The sequence below is a fragment of the Macaca mulatta genome, chromosome 4, assembly GCF_049350105.2.
Source record: "Macaca mulatta isolate MMU2019108-1 chromosome 4, T2T-MMU8v2.0, whole genome shotgun sequence".
In the NCBI taxonomy this organism is placed as follows: domain Eukaryota; kingdom Metazoa; phylum Chordata; class Mammalia; order Primates; family Cercopithecidae; genus Macaca; species Macaca mulatta.
The window spans coordinates 2,562,213-2,578,671 of NC_133409.1; the positions used below are offsets into that span (position 1 = coordinate 2,562,213).

General features: G+C 38.6%; 1 protein-coding gene across 6 annotated transcripts in view; it reads left to right on the top strand.

The window, feature by feature from the left end:
• WDR27 (WD repeat domain 27) overlaps positions 1-16,459 on the top strand; it is a 309,044-nt gene that overhangs the window by 233,152 nt on the left and 59,433 nt on the right. For 4 of the 6 annotated variants that reach the window (XM_078001104.1, XM_015137724.3, XM_078001108.1 and 1 more), the window contains one exon: positions 15,637-16,060. The exons of the other annotated variants lie outside the window; for them this stretch is intronic. In XM_078001104.1, coding sequence (XP_077857230.1) covers positions 15,637-15,687 — 51 coding nt within the window. In that variant the 3' untranslated portion in view covers positions 15,688-16,060. Of the gene's footprint in view, positions 1-15,636; positions 16,061-16,459 lie in introns of those variants that run through there. 6 annotated transcript variants of the gene reach the window in all.

Consider the following 16,459-nt stretch of genomic DNA (forward strand, 5'->3'; position numbering starts at 1 on the left):
GAGATCTGGTTCCTAGCCAAATTCGACATGTATTCACGTGAATAAGTCCTAATATGTTTATCTGCTGGACTTTGTTGCTTTTTCTTCATTGCCATTTTCTTTTTCTTAATGGTTCAAGCATTTGGAAATAGAAGTGCCACAGCTATCTGAAAAGTATTTTTATGTTGTTTCAAGAGCTGTCCTAGGCAAGTTATTAATGTTCCAATATGTCATTAGTATGAAATTTGTAGCAGTGTTTTGCAGACTGAGTTATTTAAAACAGATAAGCCTCACTTAAAAAGAAGTCTAGAATGTGTGTGGCTTAACATTGTTGTCTCTGATATAATCCAGTTAAGGAGAAATTTTAAATTTGACATGTCTATGAGGGTAAATTTATTTTGGGACTTTTAAATAAATGCAGTTTCACTCCAACATGAAATCAGATATGTTTTTTAGCCTTGAAATAATTAATTTCTCCCTCCAGAATAATGTGCTCATTCAGGCCAAACTCTGCTCTATAAATACTAGTTTATTACTCATAGGAATAGGAGTAAGTTGTATACTCAGTCTGAAAATTTCACATTTTTTTCTTTCTTATCTATATCTATCATTTAAATCATAACATTTACGTAGTGCTTTCTGTGTGTCTGGTATTGTGATAAATGCTTTATATAAACTAATTCAATCCTTACAACTTTTAGATGGGTAATATTATTACCCCAATAATTGTCCTAAACCGAGGTAAAGAGAATTTAAGTAACTTCTCTCAAATCATGTAGCAAATGTATGGGAGAACCAAAGTTTGACTCTAGGACCTGTGTTGGTAATCACTGCAAAAAAACTAGAGAAAATATTTTAAAATTTTAACCAACTAATAAAAGGTCTAGATGCTACTCTGTGCTTGTTCTAATGGCTCTGCAAGTCTTCTCTAACATAGGAGATTTTATGTGTATATGTGTCTAGCAGACTCAGGCCTTTGCCAGTGTGAAATAAGCCCAAAAAAGTCCTGTTATTGTTATTTCTGTTTTTTTTAATGTTTGATTCACTTAATCAATTATGAAAGCAAAGCTCTATCAATGTCAATCTAAAAATGATCAGTCTAGGAAGCTACTGATAGATTGATCATCTAAAAATCTTCAGCCTAGGAAGCTACTGATAGATTGGTAATCTAAAAATGATCAGCCTGGGAAGCAACTGATAGATTGATCATCCAAAAATGATCAACTTAGGAAGCTACTGATGGATTAATAATACATGATCTGCTATGGGCTGAATGATGGTGTCCCCTCAAATTTCATGTGTTAGAACCTAATACCCAATGTGATAGTATTAAAAGATGATTAAGTCGTGAGGTCTCCACCCTCATGAGTGGGAATAACACCTTCTAAGTGAGGTTGGAGGGCATGCTCCTGCCCCTCCTGCCATGTGAGGAAGCAGCAAGATGCACCATCTTGGAAGCAAAGAGCAGCCCTCACCAGACACCAAATCTGCTGGTGCCATGATCTTGGACTTCCCAACCTCCAGAACTGAGCAATACATTTCTGTTTTTATAGGTTACTCAGTCTAAGGTATTTTTTATAGCAGCCCAGATGGACTAAGACATCACCTAAGATATTATTGGGACACCTTAAAACTAGCAATGTCTTACAAAAGAAAAAATGTGACAGTTTTGGAGAGGCCAAGGTAGTCAGGGAATACTTACTCTAGTAAGTTAAGAGGCTAGAACATTTGTCATACAACTGTGGTTCTTTTCTATGGACACCTGTTTTCAGATGACATAGTATTCAAGCCATGGACATTTTAAAACTTGCCTCATTAGCCTTTAGAATGGAAATAATTTTATTCCCTTTTCCTTTTTCTTAATGGTTTTAAAATCAAACTCATGAAAATGACTCCTACCTCATTTTAATTTTAAAAAATAAAATCTACTACTCTTTGAGGACCAAAAAAAAAAAAAAAAAAACCCCTGGCATCTCTGAAATGAAGTATTCCCAATTCTTGTGTAATTAAGAAGTTTGGAACCAACCTGAGGCCTTGTGGGAGATGACTATTGGCTGTGAACAAGCGTGCAGACTCATGGGTCAGGATAAAGACTGAGATTTGCAGCTATGGCTCTAGCTCTGTATTCTTAGACCTGATGCTGATTTATTACTTTGGTGCAAAAGTAATTGCAGGTTTTGCCACTGCAGTGACAAAAACCACAGTTACTTTTGTACCAACTTAATATGACTAGAACTGCACCAAGAAGACTCTGTAGTCAGCCTCGGACTCAACTAGCTAGCTTCTAAATTTAGATGTTGCTGAGAAACATAGTAAATGGAAAAGCCACTATCAACCACCTGCGGTCTGAGGTGCTGGCAGAGGTATAAAGAGAACTCATTTCCCCTGTCTGAGTTCAGAGGCTGATTAGGGTTAAATACAGGAGTCAGACAGAATGAGAGCAGAATGCCACCTTTATTATTTAAAAAGCCCATAAAGCCACATCTTGTGCTATGGATCACATTGCATGCTCCTTTCCCCCAAAATATTTATGTTGATGTTCTAGCCCCTGACATCACTATATTTGGAGATAGGGCTTTTGGGAGGTGATTAAGGTTAAAAGAGTTCATAGAGATGAGGTCCTAATCTGACAGAATTGTTGGCTTTGTAAGAAGAGGAAGAAAGATCTCTCTTCTGTCTGTCTCTCTCTCTCCCCACTCACGTGTAAACTGATAGAAGGTCACGTGAGGACACAGTGAGAAGGCAACCATGCAAGCCCTCACCAGAATGTGGCCATCCTGGCAGCTAGGTCTCAGACTTCTAGCTCCAGAACTGAAAATGATAATTTATATTTTTCGAGTCTGCTAGTATATGGTATTTTGTTACAGCAGCTTGAACTAAGACAGATTTTAGTAACAGGAAGTAGAGTGCTGCTGCTGTAACAAATACTTACAAATGTGGAAGTGGCATTGAAAGAGTGATGGATAGAGTCTGGGGGAGTTGTGATGTGCATGCTGGAGATGCAAACAATAATAGTGACTCTGTTGAGGGTTCTGAAAGGAAACAGGAGAGCTGGAGAGAAAGCTTCTATCATCTGAGAGGGAACGTAAATAATTATGAACAGAATGTGGGTAAAAACAGGAATGTTAGAGGCCATCTGGTGGGGTCTCAAATGGAAGTGAAAATAATGTTACTGAAAATTGGAGGAAAGATGGTCTGTGTTATAAAGGAACAAAGAAATTGGCTGAATTGTATTCTAGTATTTTGTGCAAAGTAGGACTTGTGAGCAGTGGAATTGGATATTTAGCTGAGGAGATTTCTGAGCAAACAATTGAAGGAATGACATGGTTCCTCCTGATTGCTTATAGTAAAATGAAGATTTAGAAAATTATTAGTCTATCAATATGGCAAAAAAAAAAAAAAAAAAAGGAAAGCTTGTTCTAAAAAGACCACTAAGGGTGTGGCTAAAAAAAATTTGTTAAAGAGGTTATGGGTGCAACTCATGGACTTAATCAACTATCTTGGCAGATACTGGGAATAGAGATGGGATTATACCAGTGGAGACATTGCCAGTGTAAACTAATGGGAACAGAGAAAGAGGAGGAACAGAATGAAGGAAACCTGTCAGGTGCCTTGGAGTCTATAAAATAGGACTATAGGGCTCTTTGGCTGTAAATGTGCACTATTTCTCAAGAAAAGGGAATGATCCTGAAGATGATTCAGCAGTGAGCAGGGCTGCCACTCCCACCACAGGCCCATCAGGGAGCGCAAGTTCCCATTTGGTTTCACAGGGTACAGCTTGTCTGGCTTTGGTGGGTCAGAAATGCCCCTGCTCAGTGCCTTGGGAGGGACCACTCTCCAAGTCATGGAGATGCTGCTGCCACCCCAGTGGGCCTGAAGGCAGGGCATGAAGCTGAGAGGGTTGTTCTCCAACCTTAAAATTAAATGGAGTTTGCCTTGCTAGGTTTTGGGCTTGCTTGGGACCTGTCACCCCTTCCTTCTTTCCCATTTCTCCCTTTTGGGATGGGAATGTCTATGCTATGCTTGTCCTACCATTGTAATTTGGAAAAATATAACTTTCGTTTTCAAAGGTTAACAGATAGAGCTTTAGATGAGACTTTGGACTTTTAGACTTTAGAGTTGATGCTGGAAGGAGTTAAGACTTTTGTGTCTGTTTGGATGGAATGAATATATTTTACATGTAAGAAGAATATGAGTGTACAGGGGCCAAGGGCAGAATATTATGAAGCACTTGTATTTCCCCAAAATTTATATGTGGAAGGCCCAACCCCCAATACGACTGGGTTTGGATATAGGCCTTTTAGGAGGAAATTAGGTTACATGAGGTCATAAGGGTGGAGTCCTAATTCTCTAAGATTGGAGACATTATAAAAGAAGAAGAAAGAGAGAGCTTTCTGTCTACATGTGCCAAGGGAAGTCCATATGAGTACAAAGTCAGAAGGTAGCCTTCCACAAGCCAGCAAGAGAGCCCTCACCAGAACTCAACCAAGTTGACAAGTTGATCTTGGATTTCCAAGCCTACAGAACTGTGAGAATTACAAATCTGTGTTTAGGCCCCTCATCTATGTTATTTTGTTATAGCCGCCTGAGCAGACTGAGATATCTGGCAAAAGAGCTTGTTAACATTCTCCTGAATTTACCCTCAAAATGCAGATCCTGCCCCACCAAAGTTAATATTTAGTTGACAGCTGATATGGTTTTGCTGTGTCCCTGCCCAAATCTCATCTTGAACTGTAGTTCCCATAATCCCTATGTGTCATGGGAGGGACCTGGTGGCAGGTAATTGGATCATGGTGGTGGTTACCTCCATGCTGTTCTCATGCTAGCAAGTAGGTTTTCACAAAATCTGATGGTTTTATAAGGGAATTTCCCCCTTTTTCTCAGCAATTCTCCTCCTGCTATCATGTGAAGAAGGACATGTTTGCTTTCCCTTCTGCCATGATCATAAGTTTCCTGAGGCGTCCCCAGCACTGCAGAACTGTGAGTCAGGTAAACCCCTTTGGGTATCTTTACAGCAACTTTGAAACTGGGTAACAGGCAGAGGTTGGAAGAGTTTGGAGGGCTCAGAAGGAGACAGGAAGATGTGGGAAAGTTTGGAACTTCCTAGAAACTTGTTGAATGGCTTTGACCAAAACGCTGATAGTGAAATGGATAATGAAGTTCAGGGTGACGTGGTCTCAGATGGAGATGAGAAACTTTTTGTGAACTGGAATAAAGGTCCCTCTTGTTATGCTTTAGCAAAGAGACTGGCAGCATTTTGCCTATGCCCTAGAGATCTATGGAATTTTGAACTTGAGAGAGATGATTTAGGGTATCTGGCGGAAGAAGTTTCTAAGCAGCAAAGTGTTCAAGATTTGACTTGGGTGCTCTTAAAAGCATTAAGTTTTATGTATTCATGAAGATATGGTTTGGAATTGGAACTTATGTTTAAAAGGGAAGCAGAGCATAAGAGTTCAGAAAATTCACAGCCTGACAATGTGATAGAAAACATAAACTGAGGAGAAATTCAAACTGGCTGCAGAAATTTACATAAGTAATGAGGAGCTAAATGTTAATCATCAAGACAATGGAGAAAGTGTCTTCAGGGCATGTCAGAGGTCTTCATGGCAGTGCCTCCCATCACAGGCCCAGAGGCCTAGGAGGAAAAAGCAGTTTTATGGGTTGGTTCCAGGGCTTTGCTGCTTTGTGCAGTCTCAGGATTTGGTGCCCTGCATCCCAGCTGTGGCTAAAAGGGGCCAAGATATAGCTCAGGCCATTGCTTAAGTGGGTGCAAACCCCAAGCCTTGGCAGTTTACACATAGTGTTGGGTCTGCAGATGCACAGAAGTCAAGAACTGAGATTTGGGAACCTCCACCTTGATTTCAGAGGTGGTATGGAAACAGCTGAATGTCCAGGCAGAAGTTTGCTGCAGGATTGGAGCCCTCATGGAGAAACCCTGCTATGGAAGTACAGAAGGGAAATGTGGGTTTGGAGCCCCCACACAGAGTCCCCACTGGAGCACTGCCTAGTGGAGCTGTGAGAAGAGGGCCACCCTCTTCCAGACCCCAGAATGGTAGATCCACCAACAACTTGCACTGCAGACACTCAGTGCCAGCCCATGAAAGCAGCTGGGAGGGAGGCTGTACCTTGCAAAGCCACAGGGGTGGAGCTATGCAAGTTCATGGGAGCGCACCTCTTAATCAGCATGACTGGGATGTGAGACATGGAGTCAAATGAGATGATTCTGGAGCTTTAAGATTTGGCTGCCCCACTGGATTTTGGACTTATCTGGGGCCTGTAGCCCCTTTGTTTTGGCCAATTTCTCCCATTTGGAATGGGTATTTACCCAATGTCTTTACTCCCATTGTGTCTGGGAAGTAACTAACTTGCTTTTGATTTTACAGTCTCATAGGTCAAAGGGACTTGCTTTGTCTCAGATGAGACTTTGGACTTGGATTTTTGGGTTAATGCTGGAATGAGTTAAGATTTTGGGGGACTGTTGGAAAAGAATGATTGTGTTTCGAAATGTGAAGACATGAGATTTCAGAGGCGCTGGGCCGAATAATTTGGTTTGGTTATGTCTCCACTTAAATCTCATCTTGAATTGTAATCCTCATAATCCCCATGTGTCTAGGGAAAGACCTGGTGGGAGGTGATTGGATCATGGGGGTGGTTGCCCCCATGCTGTTTGATATGGTTTGGCTGTGTCCCCGCCCAAATCTCATCTCTAATATTAGTTCCTATAATCCCCACAGGTTGTGGGAGAGACCCAGTGGGAGGTAATTGAATCATGGGGGCAGTTACCCTCATTGTGTTCTCATGATAATGAGTGAATTCTCATGAGATCTGATGGTTTTATGATGGGTTTTTCCCCCTTTGCTCAGTACTTCTCCTTTTCACTGACATGTGAAGAAGGACATGTTTGCTTACCCTTCCACCATGATTGTAAGTTTCCTGTGGTCTCCCCAGCCCTGTGGAAATCTGAGTCAATTAAACTTCTTTCCTTTATAAATTACCCAGTCTTGGGCAGTTCTTTACAGCAGCATGAAAACAGACTAATACCACAACATATAAAAGAGCTGATCTTATTAAGCTGACTCCCTCCAAAAAAAGTGGGAGGATGGGCATGCCTCATTTTTTATCCTAGTCAATATATTGGGTGAGCCATCTCTGCTTTCCTGGACAGCACTGGGGCAAGAGACCCATGTTCTGGGCCCCTCTCCACCTGAAACCCCATTACAAATAATAGTAAGAAGCTAAAGAAATGTATTTTTCCCAATTTTTTATTGTGGTAAAATACACATGAAATTCATCATCTTAACTATTCTTATGTCTGTAGTGAGTGTTAAATATATTCATCACATTCTGCAGCCACCACCACTATCCCTCTCCACAATTCTGTCTTGTAAGCCTGAAACTTCATGCCCATTAAGTAATAATTCCCCATCCCCCTCCTCATTCCCTGGCAACAACCATTCTACTTTCTGTCTCCCTGATTTTGACTACTTAGGTACCTCACATTCATCTTTTTGTGACTGCTTTATTTCACTTTGCATATTGTCCTCAAGGTTCATCTATATTGTAGCCTGTGCCAGACTTTCCTTCATTTTTACGACTAAATAATATGCCATTGTATGGTCCGCACTTTGCTGATCTATTTATCCATTGATGGATGCTTGGATTGCCTCCACGTTTTAGCTGTTGTTAAGAATGCTGCTATAAACATAGGTGTAAAAATATCTCTTAGAGGCCCTACTTTCAGTTCTTCTGCATATATCTCCAGAGATTAAATTGCTGGATAATATGATAATTTTGTTTTTAATTTTTTGAAAAAAATTCATACTGTTTTTCATAGCAGCTGCACCATTTTATATTCCCAACTGACAATGAACAAAGGTTTAACTTTCTCCACATCTTCACCAACACTTGTTAGTTTGTTTTTTTAATAGTCATATCCTAATGAGTGTGAGATGGCATCGCCTTGTAGTTTTGATTTGCATTTTCCAAATGATTAGTAATGTTGAGCATCTTTACTTTCTTTCTTTTTTTTGAGATAGAGTTTTGCTCTTGTTTTCCAGGCTGGAGCGCAATGGTGCAATCTCAGCTCAACCTCCACCTCCCAGGTTCAAGTGATTCTCCTGCCTCAGCCTCTCAAGTAGCTGGGATTACAGGCATGCACCACCACGCCCAGCTAATTTTGTATTTTTAGTAGAGACAGGGTTTCACCATGTTGGTCAGGCTGGTCTTGAACTCCTGACCTCAGGTGATGTGCCTGCGTTGGCCTCCCAAAGTGCTGGGATTACAGGCATGGGCCACCACACCTAGCCGAGCATCTTTTCATGTGCTTCTTGGACATTTGTATATCTTCTTTGGAGAAATGTCTATTCAAGTCTCTTGTCCATTGTTTAAATTAGGCTGTTTGATTTTGTTGTTTAGTTTTAGGGCTCCTCTATCTATCCTGGATGTTAATCCTTTGTCAGACATCTCTTGTTAGAAGTGGAGACTGGGCTCTTACCAGACACCAAATTTACTTCTTGTCAGGTAGATGATTTGCAAATACTTTCTTTAATTCTGTGGATGCTATTTCACTCTTTTGATAGTACATTTTTATGCACAAATTTAAAAAATTTTATACTTGTCTATTTTTTCTCTGATTGCCTGTGCCTGTGGTGTCTTATCCAGTAAATCATTGCCAGCCATAATTCTAGAAGCTTTTTGTCTATTTTATTCTAAAGTTTTGTTTAGAATTGTTATTTTGGACCTCACAGTTACATTTTTGATGCATTTTGAGGTAGTTTTCTCTGTGCTGTAAGGAAAGGATCCAGCTTCATTGTTTTTGCATATGGATGTCTATTTTTCCCAGAACCATTTGTTGTAAAGGTTGTCTTTTCTCCATTGAATGGTCTTGGAGCCCTTCTCAAAAATCATTTGACCCATATATGTGAAAGTTTACCTTTGGACCTTCTATTCTCTCCCTACAGGTCAATCTTTATGCCAGTGACATCTTGTTTTGATTATTGAAGATATGTATTAATAATAAGTTTTGGTTTTTGTTTTGTTTTTTTTTTTTTTTTGAGACGGAGTCTCGCGCTGTCACCCAGGCTGGAGTGCAGTGGCCGGATCTTGGCTCACTGCAAGCTCCGCCTCCCGGGTTCACGCAATAATAAGTTTTGAAATCACAAAGTGTGAATCCTCCAGTTTTGTTCTTCCTTTTTAAGATAGTTTTTACTATTCAGAGTTTCATGTGAATTTTAAAGTGAGTTGTTCTACTTCTTTAAAAAAATGTCATTGGGATTTTGATAGGGATCATATTGAATCTGTAGATCACACTGTAGGTAATATAGACTTTTTAGTAATATTAAGTATTCCAATTTATGAACATGGGAAATGTTTTAATTAATTTATGTCTTCTTTAGTTTCTTTCAACAATGTTTTGTAGTTTTCATTGTACAATTTAATTTCATCGCCTTGGTTAATTTCTAAGTATTTTATTATTTTGATGCTATTTTTAAATGGAATTGTTTTAATAATTTCCTTTTTAGAGTTTCAGATTGCTCATTGTTAGTTTATAGAAATGCAACTGAATTTTGCATGTTGACTTTATATCTTGCTATTTTGCTGATTTTATTAATTCTAACAGGTTTTTGTGAGTGGAATGTGTAGGGTTTTCTATCAGATCGTATAATCTGTGAACGTAAATCATTTTATTTCCTTTTCAATTTGGGTGCTTTTAATTTATTTTGCATGCCCAAATTCTCTGGCTTGAACTTTGATACCATTGTAAATATATATGATGAAAGCAAGCATCCTTGCCTTGTTCCTGATCTTAGAGGAAAAGCTTTTAGTCTTTCACCATTGAGTATAATGACTTTCATATGTGATGCTATGGTTTGAATGTCTGTCTCCTCCAAAACTTACATTAAAATATAATTGTGATTTTTAACAGTATTAAGAGGGGACCTTTAAGAAGTGCCTAGCTTATGAGAGCTTCATTCTTATGGGTGAGAAGGGTGACTGATATCAAAGGGCACGTTTGACATCCCCCTCTGCCCTTTTGGCTATTCCACTTTTCTTCCATGTAAGGAATAGTGTTCCTCCTCTTTGGAAGGTTGTAGTTTTCAAGATGCCATCTTAGAAATGGAAACTGGGCTCTTAGTGGATACCAACTTGCTGGCACCTTGATCTTGGAATTCCTGGCCTCCAGAATGATGAGACATACGTTGGTTTTTTTGTTTGTTTGTTTGTACATTATCCTGTCTGGTAGTCTTTTATAGCAGCACAAAATGAAGTAATGTATACAGCTTTTATTGTGTTGATGTAGCTTCCTTCTATTCTTAGTTTGTTAGGGGTTTTTTAAATTATGAAAATGTGTTAAATTTGTCAAATGCCTTTTCTGCATAAATTGAGATGATCATGTGGGTTTTGTATCATTAATTTTATTAATGACACTTATTCCATTGATCAATATTTGTTGAACCATCTTTGGATTCCAGAAATAAATTCCAATTTGTCTTGACACATAATCATTTTAATATGCTGCTGAATTCCATTTGCTAGTATTTTGTTGAGGATTTGTACATCAGTGTTCATAAGGAATATGGGTCTCTTTTCTTGTGGAATCTTATTTGGCCTTGGTATTGGGGGAATGAGATAGGAAGTGTTTCTTTTTCCTCAGTTTTTTTGTAAAAGTTTCAGAAAATTTGATATTAATTCTTCCTCAGATATTTGTTAGAATTCACTGGCAAAGTCATCGAGTCTAGGATCTTTCTCTTTCTTTCTTTCTTTCTTTCTTTCTTTCTTTCTTTCTTTCTTTCTTTCTTCCTTTCTTCCTTTCTTTCTTTCTTTCTTTCTTTCTTTCTCTCATTTTTTCTCTTGTTCTCTCTCTCTCTCTGTTTCTTTCTTTCTCTCTTTATTTCATTCTTTCTTTTTTGAGACTCTCTCTCTGTTGCCCAGGCTGGAGTGCAGTGGCACAATCTCAGCTTACTGCAGCCTCCACCTCCCAGCTTCAAGTGATTCTCTTGCCTCAGCCTCTCGAGTAGCTGGGATTACAGGCACCCGCCACCACACCAGCTAATTTTTATATTTTTAGTAGAGATGGGGTTTCGCCATGTTGGCCAGGTTGGTCTCCAACTCCTGACCTCAGGTGATCTGACTGCCTTGGCCTCCCAAAGTGCTGGGCTTACAGGTGTGAGCCACCGTGACCAGCCTAAGATTTTTCCTTATCAGGAGATATTTTTGGTTACTGATTCAATCTCCTTACAAGTTATAGGTGTATTCAAATTTTAGATAATTTTTTGTGATTCAGTCTTGGTAAGTTTTGTGATTCTGGGAATTTGTACATTTTATCTAGGATATCCAATATGTTGGCATACAATTGTTAATAGTACTTTCTTATAATCATTTTATTTCTGAAGAATTAGTAGTAAGGTCCACAACTTTCATTTCTGATTTGAGTAATTAATTACTCACTTATAAATAAGACTCACTTATTTATTTTTCTTAGTCCATATAGTTAGAGGTTTCTCAATTTCATTTTTCTTTTCAATGAATCATGTTTTTTTTTGTTTCCTTGTTTTTCTGTTTTTCTTTTCTCCATTTTGTTGATTTTTGCTCTAATCTTTCTTATTTACTTCCTCTGCTAGCTTTGTGATATGCTTGTTGTTCTTTCTCTAGTTTACAAAGTTGTAAAGTTAGGTTGCTGATTTGAGCTCTTTTTTTTTTTTTTTTTTTAATGTAAGCATTTATAGCTATAAATTTCTCTCTTAGCATTACTCTTGCTGTGTCACAGATTTTTTGCATGGTATGTTATTTTTATTCATCTCTAAGTATTTTCTGATTTTTCTTATTATTTCTTCTTTGATCCCTTGGTTGTTTGAGTGTGTCATTTAATTTCCACAATTTTTGACTTTTCAAGTTTAACTTATATTATCAATTTCTAAATTCATCCTGTATAGTCAGAGAAGATACCGTGTATGATGTTTATCTTTTTAAATCTATTGAGATTTAATTTGTGGCTTAACATATGGTCTATTTTGAGAAAATGTCCCATGTGCACTTGAGAAGAATATGTATGCTGTTCTTGTTTGGTAAAGTGTTTATCAGATCTAGTTGGTTTATCGTGTTGTGTAAATTCTCTATATCCTTACCTCTCTTCTGTCTGGTTGTCCTATCCATTATTAAAAGAGGAGTATTGAGACCTCCAGCTATTATTGTAAAACTGTTTATTTCTTCCTTAAATTCTACTAGTTTCTGCTTCATATATTTTGATGGTCTGTTATTAGGTCTGTAAATGTTTATAATATTTATATTTCTTTGTATTATACCTTTTATTAATATATAATGTCCTTTTTTGTTTCTTTTAGCCTTTTTGACTTAAAGCTTTTTTTTTTCTGTTATTACTGTATCTACCCCTGCTTTCTTTTGATCACCATTCCATTCAAAAGGAATGCATATGACAGCATATGCAATTGACACTTGAACAACATGGGTTCAAACTGTGCAGGTCTGCTTGTATGTGGATTTCTTTAACCAATGCAAATAAAAATTTCGGTATTTATAGGATGTAAAACTCACATATATGGAAGGCCAAGTTTTGTATATGCAGACTTTACAGGGCCAACTATGGGGCTTGAGTATGTGCAAATTTTATTTTATATGGGAGTTCCTGGAACTAATACCCCAAGTATACTGAGGGGCAGTGTAGTTGAATTATGTGTTTTTAATACATTCTGTCAATCTGCCTTCTCGTTGGAGAATTTAATCCATTTACATTTAAACTAATTACTGACAATGGGGGAATTACTACTGTCATCTTTCTGTTTGTTTTTGATATACCTTATAGTTTTTTGTCCCTTATTTTCTGCATTACGGCCCTCTCTTCTGTTAAGCAAATTTTTTAGGTAAATGCTTCAGTTTCTTTCTCAATTTCTTTTGTGTATATTGTATAGCTGTTTTCTCTGTGGCTACCATGGGAATTACATGTAGCATTCTAAAGTTATAACACTCTAATTTGAATTTATACCAGTGAATTTCAATAACACAAAAAATTCTGTTTCTTTACATCTCTGTCCCCACCCCTGTCAGTTGTTGATATTACAAAATACATTTTTACATATTTTGTTCTCCAAAACATAAAGTGGTGATTATTTTAAATGCATTAATGTCTTAAATTATTTAGAAAATAAAATGTGAGGTTATAAACCAAAGTTATGATAATATTAGCTTTTAGACTAATAGTTTTTTAAAAATGTATTAGTCTTTTAAATCATGTGGAAAACAAAAAGTGGAGTTATACAGTGTTGCTATAATAATACTAGCTTTTATAACTGCCCATGTACTTACCTTTATTAAGATCTTTATTTATTCATACAACTTCAAATTCCTGTCTAGGTTCCTTTTATTTCACCTTGTGGGCCTCCCGTACACATTTCTGGCAGGGCAGGTCTAGTGATAACAAACTTCCTCAGCTTCATTTATCTGGGAATGTCTTAATTTTTCCCTTACTTTTGAAGGGCACCGTTGCTGGTATAGGATTCTTGGTTGAGAATTTTTTGGGGCTTTGTTTGAGTTTTATTTTAGCCCAGGGAATAAGGCCATTGCCTTGTGGTCTGCAAAGTTTATTATGAGAAATCTGCTGATAATCTCAGAGAATCCTTTGTGTGTAATAAGATTTTTCTCTTGCTCCTTCCAGAATTCTCTCTTTGCCTTTGGCCTTTGAAAGTTTGATGATGATGTGTCTCAGCGTGGGACTTTTTCAGTTCTTCTTAGTTGGAATTTATTGAACTTCTTGGATATACATTTATAGCCATTTTATAAAATCAAATTAGGGAGTTTTCAACTATTATTTCTTCTCCTGCAATGCATAAGTTGGTCCCCTTGAGGGTGTCCCACAGGCCCTTTAGGCTCTGTTCACTTTTTTCAGTTTTTTTTTTCTTTCTGTGCCTCAGACTTGATAGTTTTCTATTTTTTCTTCACCTGCTCAAACTTGCCTTTGAATTCCTCTAGTAAATACTTTATTTCAATTATTTTATATTTTAGCTCCTAAGTTTTTTGTTTCATTTTAGGTTCTCTGTCTCTTTATTGATATTTCCATTTTGTTCATACATAATTTTCCTCACTTTATCCACATCTCTAATTATTTGAGTAATTAAAAACAATTGTTTTACAGTCTTTGTGCTGTAGATATGCCATCAGAGTCCTTTCTGAGACAATTTCTATTACTTTGTTTATCTTTTTCTTTTGAATAGGCCATACTTTCCTATTTCTTTGAATGCCTTGCTATCTTTTATTGAAAACTTGACAATTGAATCTAGTATTGTGGTAATTCTGAAGTAAAGTTCTCCCCCTTTCCCTGGGTTTCATTTTTTTGTCATTGTTCTGTTTATTGTTTCTGTTTATTTTGATTTTTGCAGCTTGACTCTGTGCCAAGGACCAGCCTCAGCTGTAAACTTCACATCTTCTTAGTTCTTTTTTTGAGCCTTTCCTGTGGCATGCACAGTCACTTTCTTTTGTTTTCTTTTCTTTTGTTTCTTTCTTTTTTTTTTTCTTTTTCTTTTTGAGACAGGGTCTCACTCTGTCACCCAGGCTAAAATGCAGTGGCATGATCTTGGCTCACTGCAACCTCCACCTCCTGGGTTCACATGAGTCTCATGCCTTAGCCTCCTAAGCAGCTGGGATTACAGGTGCCTGCCACAAGACACAGCTAATTTTTGTGTTTTTAGTAGAGATGGGGTTTCACCACATTAGTCAGGCTGGTCTCGAACTCCTGACCTCAAGTGATCCACCCACCTTGGCCTCTACAGTTACTTTCTAATTTTTCCCAAGTACATAGTTGTTTCTGAATGTCTCATTTTTTACTGTCTGGCTCCTATAAGGGGAAAAGAGAAAATTGGAGGAAGGATCAAGGGCGCCGACTCCTTCAAAGCCCTGGAAGTTGCTTCTCCTGGAGGAAAGAGGCTTGTAGCCATGTGGGAAGGGTAACAATGGCTGCCCTCCTATTTGCACCCTCTATAAGAAGAAGCATCCATCGCTGATCAGAGCAGAGATCCCTGATATTTGGAGGATGGGTGCTTTCTGCCCATCCTGGGTTCTGCAGGCCCTGTGCAGATTGCTTTTGAAAGGTGTGCCTGGGGGTAGGGGTCAGGGAGGGGGAGCTGCTAATGTGCCAGAATCTGAAGTTGACAAAAATTAACCAAGTTTATAGTTCAAGTCTTCCTCTGGAAGTTGTGAGCCTTCAACAGACTCCATAAATTAAAAGTACTGGAAGTGCGTACATCCAAGTTTGCCAGTACGGTTGCTATCTGGGTGGGGTGGATTCCTGGCACGTCCTCCTCCTCCTCCATCAGGAGTGCTCTCCTGCAGCCTGCGTCTCAGCTCTGCCTGGAAGGAGGCATGTGGGCGCCAACCAGGATGTTCCATGCCCTTTTGTGCACAATAGACGGATCGGCTCTGACAAGGGCACCTAAAATTATTAAAACAGCAGTGAAATGTAGTTTGAATTAATTAAGTGTCAGCATAATATCTGTTGTATATATAGATTCTACTATGTTAATGTATTTTACTTGATGTTCCAGAACATTACAAATAAGGAAAATAACACACTTTTGGCTTATTTTCTTATAGAGTTATCAATTAATAAAAGGCGACTGGAATTACACGGTATTTTATTTTCAATTACAGCTCGCCACAGCTACCTTGGATGGTAAACTCCAGCTCTTTCTAGCTGAGTAATCACTGACCTGTGAGCTGGGCCCAGGAATGCTACTAGGAACAACTTAAAAACAAGAAGTAGTGGTTCATCCATCACCAGGCCAGAAGCAGCAACTGTTTTTCATACTTTGAGACTTGCTTCAGATTTCCCCTTTATGCAAGCTCCTTCCCCCTGTGTGTGCCATGTCATAGTTTTACATCTTTCTGCTCCTTAAAAGGGATCCTCCTCATTGGGAAAATGGAAGTGGCGTTCAGTACTCCTGCATAGAATTTGATAAAGTTGAAACAGAATATCCTTCAATAAAACATAATATAGTATTTGTTTGATAATTAGAGTTAGAAGAAAAAAGAGAGAATTTCTTTTGGGCAGTGAAAATAAAGGAGTAAACAGTCCTAACTGGCTGTGGTCTTCTGATTAGTCAGCCCATGGCTCCACATGGTGAGTGTGGCCTCTGCCCATGGGTTCTGTGTGGTGAACGTGGCCTCTGCCCGTGGCTCTGCGTAGTGAGCATGGCCTCTTCCTGTGGGTTCTGTGTGGTGAACGTGGCCTCTGCTCATGGGTTCTGCGTGGTAAGTGTGGCCTCTTCCCATGGGTTCTGCATGGTGAGCGTGGCCTCTTCCTGTGGGTTCTGCTTGGTGAGCGTGGCCTCTGACTGTGGATTCCGCATGGTGAGCATGGCCTCTGACTGTGGATTCTGCTTGGTGAGTGTGGCCTCTGCCTGTGGATTCCGCATGGTGAGCATGGCCTCTGACTGTGGATTCTGCTTGGTGAGTGTGGCCTCTGTCTGTGGGT